The sequence below is a fragment of the Pseudophryne corroboree genome, chromosome 6, assembly GCF_028390025.1.
Source record: "Pseudophryne corroboree isolate aPseCor3 chromosome 6, aPseCor3.hap2, whole genome shotgun sequence".
Classification (NCBI taxonomy): Eukaryota; Metazoa; Chordata; class Amphibia; order Anura; family Myobatrachidae; genus Pseudophryne; species Pseudophryne corroboree.
The window spans coordinates 772,967,135-772,987,250 of NC_086449.1; the positions used below are offsets into that span (position 1 = coordinate 772,967,135).

The window sequence follows — 20,116 nt, forward strand, 5'->3', positions numbered from 1 at the left end:
CGACTGTGACTGAAATGACGGGTTGGTTTGGACCCCCACCAAAAAAGAAGCAATTAATCTCTCCTTGCACAAACTGGCTCTACAGAGGCAAGATGTCCACCTCATCATCATCCTCCGATATATCACCGTGTACATCCCCCTCCTCACAGATTATCAATTCGTCCCCACTGGAATCCACCATGTCAGCTCCCTGTGTACTTTGTGGAGGCAATTGCTGCTGGTCAATGTCTCCGCGGAGGAATTGATTATAATTCATTTTAATGAACATCATCTTCTCCACATTTTCTGGATGTAACCTCGTACGCCGATTGCGGACAAGGTGAGCGGCGGCACTAAACACTCTTTCGGAGTACACACTTGTGGGAGGGCAACTTAGGTAGAATAAAGCCAGTTTGTGCAAGGGCCTCCAAATTGCCTCTTTTTCCTGCCAGTATAAGTACGGACTGTGTGACGTGCCTACTTGGATGCGGTCACTCATATAATCCTCCACCATTCTATCAATGGTGATAGAATCATATGCAGTGACAGTAGACGACATGTCCGTAATGGTTGTCAGGTCCTTCAGTCCGGACCAGATGTCAGCATCAGCAGTCGCTCCAGACTGCCCTGCATCACCGCCAGCGGGTGGGCTCGGAATTCTGAGCCTTTTCCTCGCACCCCCAGTTGCGGGAGAATGTGAAGGAGGAGATGTTGACAGGTCGCGTTCCGCTTGACTTGACAATTTTCTCACCAGCAGGTCTTTGAAACCCAGCAGACTTGTGTGCGCCGGAAAGAGAGATCCAAGGTAGGTTTTAAATCTAGGATCGAGCACGGTGGCCAAAATGTAGTGCTCTGATTTCAACAGATTGACCACCCGTGAATCCTTGTTAAGCGAATTAAGGGCTCCATCCACAAGTCCCACATGCCTAGCGGAATCGCTCTGTCTTAGCTCCTCCTTCAATGTCTCCAGCTTCTTCTGCAAAAGCCTGATGAGGGGAATGACCTGACTCAGGCTGGCAGTGTCTGAACTGACTTCACGTGTGGCAAGTTCAAAAGGTTGCAGAACCTTGCACAACGTTGAAATCATTCTCCACTGCGCTTGAGACAGGTGCATTCCACCTCCTATATCGTGGTCAGTTGTATAGGCTTGAATGGCCTTTTGCTGCTCCTCCAACCTCTGAAGCATATAGAGGGTTGAATTCCACCTCGTTACCACCTCCTGCTTCAGATGATGGCAGGGCAGGTTCAGGCGTTTTTGGTGGTGCTCCAGTCTTCTGTACGTGCTGCCTGTACGCCGAAAGTGTCCCGCAATTTTTCTGGCCACCGACAGCATCTCTTGCACGCCCCTGTCGTTTTTTAAAAAATTCTGCACCACCAAATTCAAGGTATGTGCAAAACATGGGACGTGCTGGAATTTGCCCAGATGTAATGCACGCACAATATTGCTGGCGTTGTCCGATGCCACAAATCCACAGGAGAGTCCAATTGGGGTAAGCCATTCCGCGATGATCTTCCTCAGTTGCCGTAAGAGGTTTTCAGCTGTGTGCGTATTCTGGAAACCGGTGATACAAAGCGTAGCCTGCCTAGGAACGAGTTGGCGTTTGCGAGATGCTGCTACTGGTGCCGCCGCTGCTGTTCTTGCGGCGGGAGTCCATACATCTACCCAGTGGGCTGTCACAGTCATATAGTCCTGACCCTGCCCTGCTCCACTTGTCCACATGTCCGTGGTTAAGTGGACATTGGGTACAGCTGCATTTTTTAGGACACTGGTGACTCTTTTTCTGAGGTCTGTGTACATTTTCGGTATCGCAACCCTAGAGAAATGGAACCTAGATGGTATTTGGTACCGGGGACACAGTACCTCCAACAAGTCTCTAGTTGGCTCTGCAGTAATGATGGATACCGGAACCACGTTTCTCACCACCCAGGATGTCAAGGCCTCAGTTATCCGCTTTGCAGTAGGATGACTGCTGTGATATTTAATCTTCCTCGCAAATGACTGTTGGACAGTCAATTGCTTGGTGGAAGTAGTAAAAGTGGTCTTACGACTTCCTCTCTGGGATGACCATCGACTCCCAGCAGCAACAACAGCAGCGCCAGCAGCAGTAGGCGTTACACGCAAGGATGCATCGGAGGAATCCCAGGCAGGAGAGGAATCGTCAGAATTGCCAGTGACATGGCCTGCAGGACTATTGGCATTCCTGGGGAAGGAGGAAATTGACACTGAGGGAGTTGGTGGGGTGGTTTGCGTGAGCTTGGTTACAAGAGGAAGGGATTTACTGGTCAGTGGAGTGCTTCCGCTGTCACCCAAAGTTTTTGAACTTGTCACTGACTTATTATGAATGCGCTGCAGGTGACGTATAAGGGAGGATGTTCCGAGGTGGTTAACGTCCTTACCCCTACTTATTACAGCTTGACAAAGGGAACACACGGCTTGACACCTGTTGTCCGCATTTCTGGTGAAATACCTCCACACCGAAGAGCTGATTTTTTTGGTATTTTCACCTGGCATGTCAACGGCCATATTCGTCCCACGGACAACAGGTGTCTCCCCGGGTGCCTGACTTAAACAAACCACCTCACCATCAGAATCCTCCTTGTCAATTTCCTCCCCAGCGCCAGCAACACCCATATATCCTCCTCATCCTGGTGGACTTCAACACTGACATCTTCAATCTCACTATCAGGAACTGGACTGCGGGTGCTCCTTCCAGCACTTGCAGGGGGCGTGCAAATGGTGGAAGGCGCATGCTCTTCACATCCAGTGTTGGGAAGGTCAGGCATCGCAACCGACACAATTGGACTCTCCTTGTGGATTTGGGATTTCGAAGAACGCACAGTTCTTTGCTGTGCTTTTGCCAGCTTGAGTCGTTTCATTTTTCTAGCGAGAGGCTGAGTGCTTCCATCCTCATGTGAAGCTGAACCACTAGCCATGAACATAGGCCAGGGCCTCAGCCGTTCCTTGCCACTCCGTGTGGTAAATGGCATATTGGCAAGTTTACGCTTCTCCTCCGACAATTTTAGTTTAGGTTTTGGAGTCCTTTTTTTTCTGATATTTGGTGTTTTGGATTTGACATGCTCTGTACTATGACATTGGGCATCGGCCTTGGCAGACGACGTTGCTGGCATTTCATCGTCTCGGCCATGACTAGTGGCAGCAGCTTCAGCACGAGGTGGAAGTGGATCTTGATCTTTCCCTAATTTTGGAACCTCAACTTTTTTGTTCTCCATATTTTATAGGCAGAACTAAAAGGCACCTCAGGTAAACAATGGAGATGGATGGATTGGATACTAGTATACAATTATGGACGGACTGCCACGGTTAGGTGGTATAAAAAAACCACGGTTAGGTGGTATATATTATAATAATAATACAATTATGGATGGACGGACTGCCTGCCGACTGCCGACACAGAGGTAGCCACAGCCGTGAACTACCGCACTGTACACTGGTTGATAAAGAGATAGTAGTATACTCGTAACAACTAGTATGACACTATGACGACGGTATAAAGAAAGAAAAAAAAAATACCACAGTTAGGTGGTATATATTATAATAATAATACAATTATGGATGGACGGACTGCCTGCCGACTGCCGACACAGAGGTAGCCACAGCCGTGAACTACCGCACTGTACACTGGTTGATAAAGAGATAGTAGTATACTCGTAACAACTAGTATGACACTATGACGACGGTATAAAGAATGAAAAAAAAACCACGGTTAGGTGGTATATATTATAATAATAATACAATTATGGATGGACGGACTGCCTGCCGACTGCCGACACAGAGGTAGCCACAGCCGTGAACTACCGCACTGTACACTGGTTGATAAAGAGATAGTAGTATACTCGTAACAACTAGTATGACACTATGACGACGGTATAAAGAATGAAAAAAAAACCACGGTTAGGTGGTATATATTATAATAATAATACAATTATGGATGGACGGACTGCCTGCCGACTGCCGACACAGAGGTAGCCACAGCCGTGAACTACCGCACTGTACACTGGTTGATAAAGAGATAGTAGTATACTCGTAACAACTAGTATGACACTATGACGACGGTATAAAGAATGAAAAAAAAACCACGGTTAGGTGGTATATATTATAATAATAATACAATTATGGATGGACGGACTGCCTGCCGACTGCCGACACAGAGGTAGCCACAGCCGTGAACTACCGCACTGTACACTGGTTGATAAAGAGATAGTAGTATACTCGTAACAACTAGTATGACACTATGACGACGGTATAAAGAATGAAAAAAAAACCACGGTTAGGTGGTATATATTATAATAATAATACAATTATGGATGGACGGACTGCCTGCCGACTGCCGACACAGAGGTAGCCACAGCCGTGAACTACCGCACTGTACACTGGTTGATAAAGAGATAGTAGTATACTCGTAACAACTAGTATGACACTATGACGGTATAAAGAATGAAAAAAAAACCACGGTTAGGTGGTATATATTATAATAATAATACAATTATGGATGGACGGACTGCCTGCCGACTGCCGACACAGAGGTAGCCACAGCCGTGAACTACCGCACTGTACACTGGTTGATAAAGAGATAGTAGTATACTCGTAACAACTAGTATGACACTATGACGACGGTATAAAGAAAGAAAAAAAAATACCACGGTTAGGTGGTATATATTGTAATACAATTATGGATGGACGGACTGCCTGCCGAGTTCCGACTGCCGACACAGAGGTAGCCACAGCCGTGAACTACCGCACTGTACTGTGTCTGCTGCTAATATAGACTGGTTGATAAAGAGATAGTATACAATACATACAACAATATACTACTATACTGGTGGTCAGGCACTGGTCACCACTAGTCACACTGGCAGTGGCACTCCTGCAGCAAAAGTGTGCACCGTTTAATTTTAAATTAATATAATATTATGTACTCCTGGGGGCTCCTGCTATAACAACCTGCAGTGCTCCCCAGTCTCCCCCACAATTATTATAAGCTTTGCCTTTTATACATTGATGTGCAGCACACTGGGCTGAGCTGAGTGCACACAGACTGAGTCACACTGTGTGACTGGCTGCTGCTGTGTATCGTTTTTTTTCAGGCAGAGAACGGATATAGCAGAGAACGGATATATTATATTAAAATAAATAAAAGTTAACTAACAACAACTGCACTGGTCACTGTGGTAAACTCTGTCTGACTCTGCACAATCTCTCTCTCTCTTCTAATCTAATTTCTAATGGAGAGGACGCCAGCCACGTCCTCTCCCTATCAATCTCAATGCACGTGTGAAAATGGCGGCGACGCGCGGCTCCTTATATAGAATCCGAGTCTCGCGAGAATCCGACAGCGTCATGATGACGTTCGGGCGCGCTCGGGTTAACCGAGCAAGGCGGGAGGATCCGAGTCTGCTCGGACCCGTGAAAAAAAACATGAAGTTCGTGCGGGTTCGGTTTCAGAGAAACCGAACCCGCTCATCTCTAATATATATATATATATTATAGCAGTAAGGAGGGTGCTGTGGCACTCGCAGGACTTACCCGATCACCGCCGACACAGATATTGGGCGATGCGGCCGGGACAGGGAGCAGCAGCGGCGGCAGGGAGGGGGGGACACCAGCCATGCTGCATCTGCAGCATGGCTGTCGTTAACGAGGACCTCCCTCGTCCGAACATGTTCGGACAAGGGAGGGGGTCATTAACAATGCACGGGAGCGCGCATTGTTAACGACATTAGGTGTACACACTGGATGAGATTGTGAAAGATTACGCTCAGATCGGCCATTCTGAGCGAGATCTTGCAGAATCTCGTGTAGTGTGTATGGCTCTATGGTCATAGCTGGACAATCCAAAGCTGGTCAATGTTTTATTTTAATAATTAAAATTTCCTCAGGACAACCAGGTGTCCATATAAGAATCTTACCTTAAATAGAATGGAGATATAGAGACCCCCTCCGAAGTCATCACCACACTTTGTCAGGGTCTAGAGACATCACGATTGCCGCTATGTGACGTAACTGGACCCCGAAGGCATGTACACTTGTATGTCCTGAGGAAATTTTATTTATAAAAATAAAAAATGTTGACCAGCTTCAGATTGTCCCGCTATGACTATGTGGACCAGATAAAGTCCTGCAAGTGCCGTACCACCCTCCTCATCGCTATCTGCATACTTCTGAGGGCACCCAGGCTTGTTTGTAAAACTGTATTGGGAGTGCCAGTCACCTGTCAAGTATGTGTGTATGTGTATGTGTGTATATATATATATATATATATATATATATATATATATATATATGTGTGTGTGTGTGTGTGTGTGTGTGTGTGTGTGTGTGTGTGTGTGTGTGTGTGTGTGTGTGTGTGTGTGTGTGTGTGTGTGTGTATGTATATGTATATATATATATATATATATATATATATATATATATAATCAGTGCCTCCCCAGCCAATGACCTCACTGCACGTCACTGAGGTGTGCAGGCACTCATTTGACCCAGCAGGTGAAATGAGCTACCTGCTAGATAGCGATGTGCGGGGCTGTGCATCGCTATGGGGGGTACACACGGAGCAATCATGCTTAAAATCTAAGCAATCTAGTCAGATTACTTAGATTTTAAGCAGCGATCGCTCCGTGAGTACCCCCCTTTATACAGTTTTGTTGCCAACATTAAAGCCTACAGGCCATTGACTTCTCTAAAGGCCAGTACACACTAGGGAGATGTGTGCTGAGCGATACATCACAGACCACTCAGTACACATCTCTCCACCCACTCAGCACCATGTGTGTTGGGCGAGGAGGGTGGGTTGCTTATTTCAACTAGTGGGTGAAATGAGCAATGTGCTAGATTGGCCTGACACGAGAGATCTGTGTTTAGCTCCTAAGCAATCTAATCAGATTGCTTAGATTTTCAGCATGGATCTCGGTGTGTAAACCCCCCCCCCTCCCCCCTTTAAGCTAGGAACACACCAGACCACATTGTACACACTGGACAATATGCACTGACTATTGCACAGTACCACAGGTCATCTTACGTGCCTGCAGTAGGGAGGGGGGGGGGGGGGGGGGGAGTTAGTGTTATGGATTGTTTGGGTGGGGGGCCCAAAATAGGTTTTGCTTAGGGCCCAATGAGGTATAAATTAACTGTGGTGCCAGAAACAGGTGTTTTATCCTTAAAATGATCATTGGTAGACTACAACTACCTGTTCAGTGATAATTGGTTCCATACATTAACTGAGAAATACTAATAGGGAAATCCTGCCCTAAGAAGGTTCTGATGTGATTTTACTCCTTATTTTAAACTAAGACATTCACATTTCCCTTAGGTCAGTCATGCAAAGGATGACATCAGTGGCTGCTGTGTCATAATGGGCCTCAAACCAGAAATATCTAGTCCTGGCTTGTCTGGTGAGGGTCATGCTGTGATGTCATAATAGTGACCACCTATATCAGCTATGCTGTTGCTGCACATCCAAGGACCTGGTACAAATCACCTGCAGATGGACACAATGTGTCCATTATAGTTAGCTTTTTAACACAAAGCAACACCACTGGTTCTGCTAGGTAGCAGCAGTGGGCATTTGAGGTCAGCCCATCCTGCAGGTTAATTAACTGGGTGACACCAAGTATTCTGTTATTGCACATATAGTAGTAAGTGGCCGACACAGCCAAGATCTGAGGTTAATGCAGGCAGTGTGCAAAGATTGAGCAGCATACACACTGGTATAATGGTGGATGCAGCTGTTTAACAGTCAGCTGTTGTGGCATAGTCTGTTATTATGTGGCAATCTCCATTATAGCAAGACTCAGATCCTTAGACAGATCAAGTGTTCTAATTCTAGTCAGTAGTTACACCACATTATAGGTCCCCTAGCATGTACACAGGCGTACCCATTACTCACTGATTTTAAGGGCACTACAGGTGAAGTTCTGTGAGGATACCTGGAAAATGTCAACCGTTGGGGTTCCTGTGGACCAAGTTTCAGAACTTGTGTTCTACAAGCTACTGTGCAACCCAACAGGTACATTAGACACTGTCCAAGTGAATTATTGGATATTACGTGTAGACTTGCCCACACCAATTTAAGCTCTCCCACAATTTGTCTAGAAGTGGCACTGACTTTGTGTACATATGATCCCTAATCCCCAAACCCCAGTGTGACACCTCTCAAGTACACTAGTATGTACAGTGGTTTTACATGATATCATGGCTACTCTAGATGCTCAAACATTGGGGCAGATGTATTAACCTGGAGAACGCATAAGGAAGTGATAAACCAGTGATATGTGCAAGGTGATAAAGGAACCAGACAATCAGCTCCGATATGTAAATTAACAGTTAGGATTTGATTGGCTGGTGCTTTTATCACCTTGCACATATCACTGGTTTATCACTTCCTTATGCAGTCTCCAGGTTAATACATCTGCCCCATTGTTTTCCCAACCCATTAGGGGGAACTGTGAAGATTAGTTTAATATCCAAATGTTCAAGAAAGCAGTGTACCCATTAGAGATGCTGTGTATTTAGAACCCATGCATGTAGCCTGAACATCAGTAAAGAACTAATATCCAACAAATGACAAAACAGCAAGTCAGGGATTGGCACTTTATTCACATTTTTACAGTGAGCATGGTAGGTCTCCGACTCCTGCGATGCCACCAGACACCTAGTACTGCAACAGTCACCACCAAGATGCCTCCTCCAGCTGCAGCTCCCCTCAGCCACATCAAAGGAGATGAGTTAGTATCAGAGGTTCCTGAGAACAGGAAAATAAAGTCAAAACCCAACAACTAAGCAGTCATGTAGCCTAGTGTAGTTTCTTGGCCACAGGACAGGATTTTATCACACATGAACATGGTAATGAGATTGGATGGAATGCAGATCTCCAGTCTTGGCAAGTAGGAGGTTTGTCACTAGATAGACACTGAGCCTTCTAGTCTGTCCATCAGGGCATTAGACCCATTTTGCCTGCTCGGAGGACAAGCTACACCTCAGAGTACAGCGATTGCATGTTTGGGTGGGACATCCTCATCAGAATGGCTGAGAGAGAGTTGCCCATACCAGACAGCACCTAGTTGCTATGGGCAACTTATCCACTCTTTAGAATTTGAGAAATACCTTCTACACTTTATGCTTTACAATGTTCTGCTGCCGCGGTAGATTAAGGTTCTACCAACACCCTGCTCTAGCTTACTAGGAGTGGATAAATTACCAGGCAGAAGCCAAACATGTCTGTATAAGAGTATACAAGTTATGGTAGATTAGCAACACAACAGCCCTCTGAGCAGTGTTCCCTTAATTCCCAGCACCAATGAAATCCATCTTAAATGGTTTATACTATAGAACACTTAAGCCCAGATCTATCAAATCTTGGAGTATTAAAAGCACAGTGATAAAGTCCCAATCAACTCTTAACTGCCATGTTACAGTCTGTTTGAAAAAATGAGTTAGAGTGGTAGGTATTTATCACTCTCCAAAGCTTAATAAATCTGGGCATTAGTTTTAAATGTTCCTATAAAGCCAGAACGGTTACTACTATGAATCCAATGTTCAGTCACAAGTTGACCAAGGGCTGGATGAAGAGACTGTATTCTACTCTGGCTTGAGTCATTTGCCCGCAATATAATTTTGACAAACAGTTTAACATTGCAGTCAATTGTGGTAGTAAGCCAACTGTTACCTTGAACAGAAATCCTCCTATCTGAGGGAATGTCACCATCAATGAAGTCCACTGGACCTTTGCTTACCATGACCTTCTGCTCTGGCTCCTCAATTGCCCGCTCTGCAAATACAAGTTACAGTACCAAACATTAGCTGTGCTTCTATTAAATGGAGAACGCTTGCACACAGGGACCTTACTTTTCCTGTTGCCACACGATGTTGTGCAGGACTCAGTAGCAGAAGGGACACAAACAGAAGCACTGCAGTGGAAGTATACCTGTGTGGAACAGAGGTCAATAAAGACCAGTAGCAGTTTAATATAGATGCTATTCCATTATACCAGCTCTCTTCAGAGTCACATATGGAGCTCATCAACTTAGGGTCAGTTAAAAGCCACCCCCAATATTACATGTATCTGAAGTCAAAGCTGTTGACATAGCAGATCAAAGCCTGTGCTTATTAAAGGATACAAGACAGGCTTAGACATACAGAAAGTCAGAAAATAGACGAGTTCCACTATGTCACAGCTCAATGGCCACTAAACACCAATGACTTGTTTGATGTAACCATGATACAGTATACCAAGACCCATGGCATACCTCATGCCGTTATTAGAATATACATTTAGAAGTTGCTTTACCAGTCCTTCAAGAGCAAGCTGGGAACTCTGATCCACAAAGGTGAAGGTGCTGACAATGAAGCGCTGGTAGTGTGTTGGAAACTGAATCCTCAGTGTGGGTGTGCCAAGTGGAACCAGCTGAGTCAGGTAGTTGTCCCCAGTAAAAGGGCATCTGGAATGGATAGAGATTACTCAAGAGCATAGAGGAATTCTACCTTTTTATCAAACAGACATGGAGCTGAATGGAATGCCAGCCTTACCCATCCATAAGGATGGGCCATTGGACTTGTTGGGTAGGGTCTGCAGAAGGAGTGGCCCAGCAGTCATTTAAGATCAGGAACAAGTTTGGGTCAGTTCTTTGTAGTATTTTGACCTCGAAGTAGACAGGATCTCTGAGCACTTTGACAAGAGGGTAGTCTGTCTGCTCGTAGTATGAAGTATACTGTATGTCTGCCAAAGGAGAAGCCAGTTACCATGTCAGCATTCATACCTTAGTCAGTTCCCTCTCTTGATCTATAGATTCATGCTGCCATCATTGAGTCATCATTTTCTGCTCCACAGAGCCACTCAGACTCTGCATGGCTACCTACACTTACTAGTGTGCTACTATAGCCTGCCCTACCCAGTTACCCACTGGCATTGTTAATCATTGGGCAGAGTTTCCTCAGATTCCATTGCAGTCCAGGTTAATATCCATTATTGCTCACAGGTGACTTCATTAGTTCCTCAGTCAGTTTGGTTTAACCATCTGGACCTGGCCAGCTTGTAGCAATCCAGCTTTTGAGGTAGGGCATGCTGGGACATGTAGTTTCACAACAGCTGGAAAGCAACTGGTTGGCCAGGCCCAATTTAGACTTGGGCATGGATATATTTAGAACCTGGACTGTAATGGCAGATTTCAGGAAACCGTCATAATGAATTCAGTCTGCCAGGTATTGCATTCCTTTAGAAGACATTTGGACAGCCACTGCCCAGTTCTAGAACACTGTTGCTATGCTTCAGAGAAACATGTTGGTTTTCACTTTTTGCTCCATTACATTGGTTCTGCAAGCCTTCGTCACTGCACTACTAGCTCCCACTGGAGTCCAATGCACACAGCATTAACTGCACAGATCTGGAGTGTAGATTAGAGCTCCCCATTTTAGTTAGCAATGTCTTAGTCTAGAAAGATTAGTATCTTGTAGACCAGTTTGTCTTTATCAACTGAATTATACAGTTAAGACAGGGTCTTCAGCTGTATGGAGGACAAATACAACAGTCATTACCTTTTGCTATCTGCAACTCCAGGAGGAGAGGTCCTGAGGTGGACACAGGAAGGGGTGGGGGCAGGGTGAGCACCTCAGCTTGCAGTGGGACAACCCCAGTATGAGAGTAGATGCAGCGGACAGTCAACCTAGTACAACACAATGTTAGCTTTGCTTTGTATACAGCACCCACAGACACGCTAAGTTTAGGTCTTACCTAAATGTACTGTCTCTTGTGATGGAGGATCCTTGCCATGTCCTTGTGTCCTTGGTGGCATAAACTGTATTCTCATACACTACTGTGTTATCCGATACCTGGCAAAAGATGACCAGTTGTAGGAAACCTATATAATGCATTACTCATGATAGTCAAGTGACCATATACCAAGAGGTCCCTTAGGACCAGCAGCCTATTCTTAGTCAAGCTACTTTGATATTAAACAATGACAAAGACACCCTATGTCAAATCAATGTTTGGGATTGAAGCCTGCATTAGAATTATGCAGCAGTTACAGATCATTTGACAGACATACTAAGCCTTGAAGAGAGGTTGTAGAGAGATAGAGTACCAACCAATCGGCTCCCAACTCATTATTCAAACAGCCTGTAACATGGTAGTTAGGAGCCGACTGGCTGGTACTCTCTCTCTCAACAGCTTAGTACATCTGCCCCTTAGTAAGTTGATCGAAACAAGACTAGGGACCCTCTTGTCCTCCTGTAGCGCCAACCATCCATGGAAGCTCCATTACTTCAGTGGCCCTATACACTGGGTTAAGCGCAAATACATTGTAGCCACCAGGAGACATAACCAAGTGCTCTTACTGGGTAAAGGCTCAGACAAGAGTCATTCTAGTAGTTAGGAAGTGTGACAGATGGAATATAGGGCAAGCACCATTTCTACTACTCACATCCATAGCAGACTTACCTGGCTGGCTCCTCCACAAGAGAGGGGGAACTGGAACAGTATGAAAGCGGAAGTCTTTGAAATGCTCAGTATGGGGCAAGAAGTGGAGTCCACATTGAGGACACCAACTGAAGCCAAGAGCAGGGATGGTGTAGTCACATCCTTAGAGATAGCAATCAGAACCTGGCCAGCATCAGTACACTGTGCAGTCACTGGAGGGAAGACACCATAACAGAAGCAGTTGGTTGAATAGATTCCTTCATCACATGCTTTGTAAACAGATTTCTCCAGGACTATGTACATATGGTACAGTCTTTACATATCACCTGACCTCCTGGATCAAGCTTACCTTTGTTCCCATAGTAACAGGGAAGGGAGGGGTCACTGGTTGAGAAGCAGCAGTCTAATCCTTCACAGACCGCCCTGGTCACAGAGGCATTGGCACATGGCAAGCGGTCACCACTCTGGACAGCAGCACAGTCACTGGGGCTGGGAGCATCCATAGCTGAGGGAGAGACAGTCCTTCGTGAAGCCCCAACTAGTGATGGTCAGCAGTCTAGAGGCTCAGATTCTTTTCCATTTATTTACTGGTCAAGTTTTGGTCTTTAGCCAGTTAATAGGGAAGGTATCTTATAGAGCATTACTAATGGCCTGTCTAGGGAAGACATTTATGGAATTTGACCAATTGATCTAACAATTTAGCACTCAAGTTAGAAGTAAATGGTGGTTGTGCCAAGTTGTAGGCATCTCAAGATGCATCCAGCAGCATCAGCCAGGTAGTAGACCACACGCATACATGAGTACAGGGAATGGTTAATGATTTTTCTACTGTCAAATGTTAACTATTAACTTGAAATCTGCTCTGCAGTACAACAGGTATAACGAGCCTTCTCTTGTGGATAGATGTGGAGCAGACATTTCCTTTAGTTTCAGTTACTGAAGGCACACAGTAACTAATTCTGATGATTAGACATTTTTCATGCACTTTAGTTTCCAGTGAGCTCCCCAGTTACAGATGCAGCATGGCGGAGAATATTAGGAATTAATGGAGTGATCGCTGGCTGCAAATAGTCTCAGTCCAACATGCCATGCTGCATCGTAGCAAGATGAGCATGGCTACATGGGATGGGATTACAGCTACAAGCCTCAACATAACGATAGACCTGATATGATCTTAATGGCCACCCCACCCAGCCATAGATCATGAGCATCACAGATGTATTTCTGGCATCCTCAAAGTGAAGTAATTTTATATATTTAGTGAGACATTGGGGCAGGTAGTGTATGGGGTGTACAGGCCTGAATAGCACTGGCCACACCTCCTCTGTCTCACAATAGGCCTTTCATCATTTTCAGCTCCTAATCTGGCCCTGGTTACATGCAGACAGTTACCTGGCAGGAACGGGCACCGGATGTCTTTTTTACGGTATTCCACTGCACCATTAGAAATTTGTTCTGCAATCAGAGTCATCACATAGCCTCCATGCTGTGGAACAAGAGCAATATTTGACATGCTCAATACAGGTGTAAGTTACAGGATCCTGTACAGCGTTACATATATACACTCCTGTAAGGGTATTTGTATTTAGCTAGACAGGGTTGGAGTTGTAGGTAATAGAGGACATGAGGGATGTGTATAGATATGACCAACCAGCTCCTAACGGCCATGTTTAAAAAGTGACAGGAGCAGATAGGTTGGTACTTTATTTCTCCAAGTCTTAGTACATTTGCAGCTCCAAGTTCACCTACTGTATAGGCTATGCCAGCATATTATATGTAATTGAGGCTAGTTTGCCTTACCTCCTGTCTTACATAGCATCCGTCATAGGCAGCACCAATGATCATTGAGCCATCTGGTTTCTGTCCTACCCAGAGCCTACAAGTAGAGTCATTCTGGAGCCTGTGAGGCTTTCCTGCATAATCTGGAATAGATGGAGCACAATATATGTTACACAAAAAAAAAAAAAAAAAAAAAAAAATTGTATATATTATTTATCTCCTGGAATAAGTCACACTGAAAGAGCCTCTTTTACATCCAGGAAAGATATGTACATATCCTAGGATTAAGCTAGGATGTACCCTTCAACACATTTTATTTCTGCCCCACTGGCAGTGCAACATGTTTTTGCCAGGGTACTGTACATCACAGATGGTATTCTGAGGACTATCAGGGGCAAATGCAGGATTTAGTAAGTGGGGTTTCTGTGGGAGGGTGGGTGCATACATATACACACCCCCTCCATGCAGTAGAAACCAGGAGGCACTCTGCGTCTTTGTGTGTAAATTAATGTATAAAAGTACAAAAAGCATATTGTACCGTATCAACACCGAGCAGGGCATTTGTCAAGCCTACAGCATAGCACCTTGAAAAATAAAAAATACCCTGCGCAGCATTGACACGTTAGTACACGATGCCTTTTGTACTTTAATACATTAATCTACTCTCAAAGACCACTGCACGCCATACTTGCCTACCCTCCCGTAATGGCCGGGAGGCTCCCGAAAAACGGGTGACCCTCCCGGCCCCCCGGAAGAGCAGGCAAGTCTCCCGATTTACGGGGGTCACCCCCTGCCCGCCGCCCACTTAACGAGTAAAGTGGGCGGTCCGGGCAGGCGATGACGCGATTCTTGTTGAATCGCGTCATCGTAACCACACCCCTGCTGTATAATGCCGGTAATTGCGGCATTACACAGCGGGGGGCGTGGCTTGAATGACGCGTTCCAAAAGCCACGCCCCATTCCGCCTCCGGCCCGCCCCACCTCCGGCCCACCCCCCTTGCACGTCACCTGACTGCCAGCCCCCCCTGCTGAGCCGACGGGCTGCTCTCTCCCGGAGAGAGCAGCCCAGAAGTCGGTAAGTATGCTGCACGCACATACCTACCTACAAATAAGTACATACATAGGGTTCCATCAGGGGCTGGGAGCAGAGGGTCAGCAGTGTGAGGACGGAGGGAGCTGCTGTGGCTGAGCATGCACAGCCAGCAGCTCCCCCCTCCAGGACATTCTACAAGCAGAGAGATACTGTAGCTCTGATGCTGCATCAGTGCAGCAGCTCCGCGGTCGCAGCTTTTATCCGAGATGAGACAGCTGTGTCTCGGTCTCAAAAATAAAAAAGATTCAGCTTATCGGGGGGGGGGGGGGGGTCCAGGTACTTGGAACCCCCCACTCTGCGTGCGCCACTGACTATAGATACCTCTGGTCCCTAGTGGTATTGCAGCTGCATCTCATCACTGATACATGGGGTCTTGCAGCGGGGTTCAGTATGGTATGCCGGCGGTCGGCCTCCCGGCGACCAGCATACCTGCGCCAGGAGCCCGACCGCCGGCTTACCGACAGTGTGGCGAGCGCAAATGAGCCCCTTGCAGGCTCGCCACGCTACGGGCACGGTGGAACGCTATGCGTGCCACGCTATTTTATTCTCCCTCCAGGGGGGTCGTGGACCCCCACGAGGGAGAATAAGTGTCGGTATGCCGGCTGTCAGGATCCCGTCAGTCGGCATACTGAAGACCACCCCTTGCAGCGTCTTAGAGCAGTTACAGAAATATTTATGCAGATGTACAGTGTTTAGCTCAAACAGCTACTGATCAGGGTTAGTTTATTCTTGCACTTGCTATAATGTACAGTAACTGCATTGACATTACAGCCACCAGTCAGGAGAGACAGCTTGTAGAGAGCAACAGGTCAGTAAACAAGAGAGGTCACATTTAACCATGTCCCTCATGTGCTGGTCTGCAACTCTACCATAATGCAGGGCTGCACCTTATGCTAAACCTGAGGCTCTTATATACCAGGTGGAATATGTGTATATGGCCCTTGAGTACAATGTATAATTGTAGCATATATTCCAATGGTCCTGCGATAGACAGACCAATCCCAAATTAATACCACCGCCCCTCCTTACTAATCAGGAGATCTTTGCTCTGTACTGGCAGCAGCTGGGAAGCTCTCCTGTCCACCAATACATAGGCTTACCATACTAAGGGGTCTTTACTAAACCATACTTGCCTACCTGACCCTCTCCATGAGGGAGAAAATGCTGTTCCTGGACTTTCCTGGTAATGTACGATTGCCCTCACCTGTGCTGAAACACCTTTCTTATCAATTAACTAGCTCACCACAGCATTTTCTCCCTCATGGAGAGGGTCAGGTAGGCAAGTATGTACTAAACCTTGGAGAGAGACAGTAGTTGGAGATAAAGGGATAGCTGTATTAAGCCTTAAAAAGTGATAAAGTGGAGTGTAATAAAGAGTGATAAATGTATCAGCCAATCAGCTTCCTAACTGCCTTGTAACAGGATGCGTTTAAAAAATAGGAGCCGATTTGTTAGTACTTTATCACTTTAAGGCTTAATACATCTGGCCCAAAGTACCAGCCATCTCCTAACAGTCAGTTTCCAAAAACAGCCTGTAACATGGCAGTTAGGATATTGCTGGCAGGTACTGTATCTCTGGCCACAGCTTAGTACATAGACCCCTATCCCTGTAAATCATAACACATGAATAACATTCTGTGGCTGGCTTAATTCAAGCCTGACCGTCACCTGGTTTTAATCAGCCACAGAACCTGTGAATCTGGGAGGCGATCACCAGACCTCCTGTCGGGATCCTGGCAGTCACAATGCTGACACTGGAACCCTGACAGGTAGTGAGATGCCACAAGCTTTTCTTCCTCTGTGGGTGTCCACGATACCCATAGAAGGAGAATAACCTGTGGTGAGTGCAGTATGTAACCGTGCCCACAGCATGGCGAGCCTGCAAGGGGGTTTCTCATACTCGCCCTGCAGCCAGCCAGGATGCGGTTGACTGTATCTTGACAGCCGGCATCCAGGCTGCCGGTAAATCGTATATATTCCATGAATCCCTGAGTGTCCCAGTTAGGACAGTACAGTAAGCCTGCCAATACACTGCAGGGCAGCAGTGACCCAGGTGCCACACAACAGCCATTGGTACAGAGCATCAGAAGCACTGATCACGTTCCTATGACAGGTACACCAGCCCACACCCAATACTTTAACATGCAATGCTGGGGTGTATTGTTTGTCTTCTTCTAGGTAAGAGTCAATGGAGAAGGCTTTCTAAAGAGAAGTAGAGGTATTGCCTATAGCAAGCAGACTGTAGCTACCATTTTGCAAGTTTGGCCCCAGAATCCTAACAACCTGAACTCAGTGTGCCAGGGAGGGTTAGGCATCAGGGGTGAGGTTAGTATAATTGTGTATGCAGTGTTGGGATTCTAAACATTGGAATGCTGCTGTCAGTCATGTGACAGCTAGCATTCTAAGCATCGGTCTCCTATACCCAGCCCCAGGTAAATGTCAATGATACTACTAAGTTAGTCGCTATGGGCAACATCACCAGTTATACTCCATTACTGGATATTTTCTATATGAAGATTGCCTCAGTACTTCCAGAAATCGCTACACCAACGTATATAGGGTGATAGCTGTTGGAAGTTGTGTACATCTGGTATAACCTACTTTTAATTTGCCCCTACAGCTTATTAGCTCCCCAAGATGATGTAGCACATTTCTAGGCTACAGTGATGTCTTGTGTTTAGAAGGAAACGTTATATTTTCAGATTTGAAAAAAAAAAAAATTAGGTTCGGGGCGCACAAGTCTGGGGGTAGAGCTATTATAGATAGCTTTTAGAGAAGAAGGCACTCAAAAATGAACTTGAAAATAAAACATCTTATGGAAAATACATACTGGCCCAAAACAGGTTCAGGGACCCAGTTCCTGATCATATAGCATATTCCTTATTTAAACATAACTTACAAGCTCTGTTGCCTTATGGGTAAGATGGTTAGTGAAGAGATTACAAGAACCCAGTTCCAGAACTACCACCAGTGCCTTGCACTGGGGCCCAAAGCCAGGAGCATGTAACGAGTCCAACTGACTCATGCCGCCTGCCGCTGTGTGCTGCGGGCCGCCGGAGAGGAGCAGAGCATAGGGACACAGCCACAGGGGAAAGGAGGAGGGAGGGGGACTAGGGAGCCTCAGCAGCACAATGTAATTGGTGGTGGCGCCACATCAGCTGTCCCTCTCCTTCCACATTGGCTGGCCACCGCTGTGATGAGGGAAGCGGTGGCCAGCATATGTGGAAGGAGGGGGACAGCTGCAGCAGCACCGCCAATTACATTGCACTGCTGCAGCTCCCTCCTCCTCGTGATCTGCCCACCTGCCTGCACCAAGGAGCCCAACTGCCAGAGCAAGCAGAGAGACAGTAAGTATCATTCTGTCTGTCGTAATGTGTAAAAAAAGGGGACTGTCCACAGTAATGTGTAAAAGGGGCTCTACCTGTTGTAGTGGCGCTATTGTGCAGTATAATTTGAATAATGGAGACTCCCGTGCACCGTAGTATGAATTGGTACTTTGTGTCCACACCCCTTCCCCATTAAGCCACACCCCTCTAATTTTTCTGCACACCTACGGCGCATACTGCCCCTATTTTACATAAGGGGGGGGGGGGGGGGAGCAGCAATGCCATTTCTTGCACACTGTTAAAATGTCTCATTACAGTAATGTTGGTAGGTATCAGTTTCCTTGCCCCTGAGCAGGTCCCCCTTACCAGATCCTCTCCAGCATGGTGCCCCCCATTGCATCCAAATAATCACCCCTCTCTCCACATCCAAAATCTAGGACACATCCTAAATGGATCCCATCTGTATGTGTATCTCTACCCTGTTACGTCATACTGTACTTTGCATCCCTGAGTACCGGTGAATGTTTTACTATATCTATATATTATGGGAACATGCAAAGAATCCCTAATTTGCAGTTGGGGGATGGACTTGAACGGGATGAGAGGCCCAAAGCATTTTATTGCACCTGGGACCACCGCTCACTAGTTCCGTCACTACCCAGTTCACTTTCTTTTCAACAATTGAAGCTATAGTTACACATTCCCACCAGAAAGCAGTCTAGTAACTAACTGACCTCATCAACTGATAGATTTTAATAGAAGATGCAGAATTCCCTTTATAGAGGCCAGGTCTCTCCAGTTAGGAAGTAGAGGTCAGAGCTACTCACCTAGTACTGTAAAGGCAGAAGCAAAATCCAGGCGCACAGAGGGCAGAGAGAGACGCATCTTACTGGAACCACAATGCAGATCAGACACATCTTCTAAAAACTCCTCAGTACCAGACACTAAGCTACAGCTCCACAGCAATACTACACACACCAACCAGCCCCTGGAGAACCCCATCCTGCCTGCAGCTCCCAATACTGCACACCCCAACCAGCCCCTGGAGATCCCCATTCTGCCTGCAGCTCCCAATACTACAGGTGACCACAGGCCGGTCATTTATACCATGATGAGGAGGCGGAGGCTGCAGTGTGATCAGTCAGGTGCTAATGTGATCCCAGGTGTGTGTCATAAGGCCACTCAGGTGGGTAATAAGCACATTGTCCCATTATTCACTATCACATACCCCAACTTACCATCCATTTTCTTTCCAACAATTAAACGGACTATACACCTGTATTTTACCTGTGTATATAATTACACTGTCCCACAAATAATTGTATTTTTGCTTTATACACATGGGAGTCCCAAAGCAGAATTATTTTATCTATTCATTTATATAGTGCACTCAGTAGTTACATGGCAGTGCCGTACACAGATCCATTTATAGCTGTTGTCTCACTATATGACAGAGATTCCCAAACGCGGTCCTCAAGGCACCCCAACAGTCCAGGTTTTAAATGTAT

At 46.1% G+C, this 20,116-nt stretch overlaps 1 protein-coding gene across 1 annotated transcript; it reads right to left on the minus strand.

Moving 5' to 3' along the window:
- Window positions 1-8,573: 8,573 nt before the first annotated feature.
- Window positions 8,574-19,693, minus strand: LOC134933448 (zona pellucida sperm-binding protein 4-like). Its single transcript, XM_063928663.1, has 12 exons — window positions 19,436-19,693; window positions 14,211-14,332; window positions 13,803-13,896; window positions 12,760-12,915; window positions 12,432-12,622; window positions 11,724-11,821; window positions 11,528-11,655; window positions 10,523-10,712; window positions 10,284-10,434; window positions 9,842-9,920; window positions 9,663-9,764; window positions 8,574-8,738 (listed from the first exon to the last, which is right to left on the minus strand). Exons 1-12 carry the CDS (start codon window positions 19,662-19,664, stop codon window positions 8,593-8,595), a joined length of 1,686 nt encoding a protein of 561 aa, XP_063784733.1. The 5' UTR covers window positions 19,665-19,693; the 3' UTR covers window positions 8,574-8,592.
- Between the last annotated feature and the right edge of the window lie 423 nt (window positions 19,694-20,116).

Coding starts and splice junctions, on each gene's coding strand:
- LOC134933448 (XM_063928663.1), bottom strand. CDS start 19,664: ATGGGGATCTCCAGGGGCTGGTTGGGGTGTGCAGTATTGGGAGCTGCA. Junction 13,897..14,210: donor GATGCTATGTAAGACAGGAG/GTAAGGCAAACT, acceptor CTTGTTCCACAG/CATGGAGGCTATGTGATGAC. Junction 11,822..12,431: donor CTTGTGGAGGAGCCAGCCAG/GTAAGTCTGCTA, acceptor ATCTTTTGCCAG/GTATCGGATAACACAGTAGT.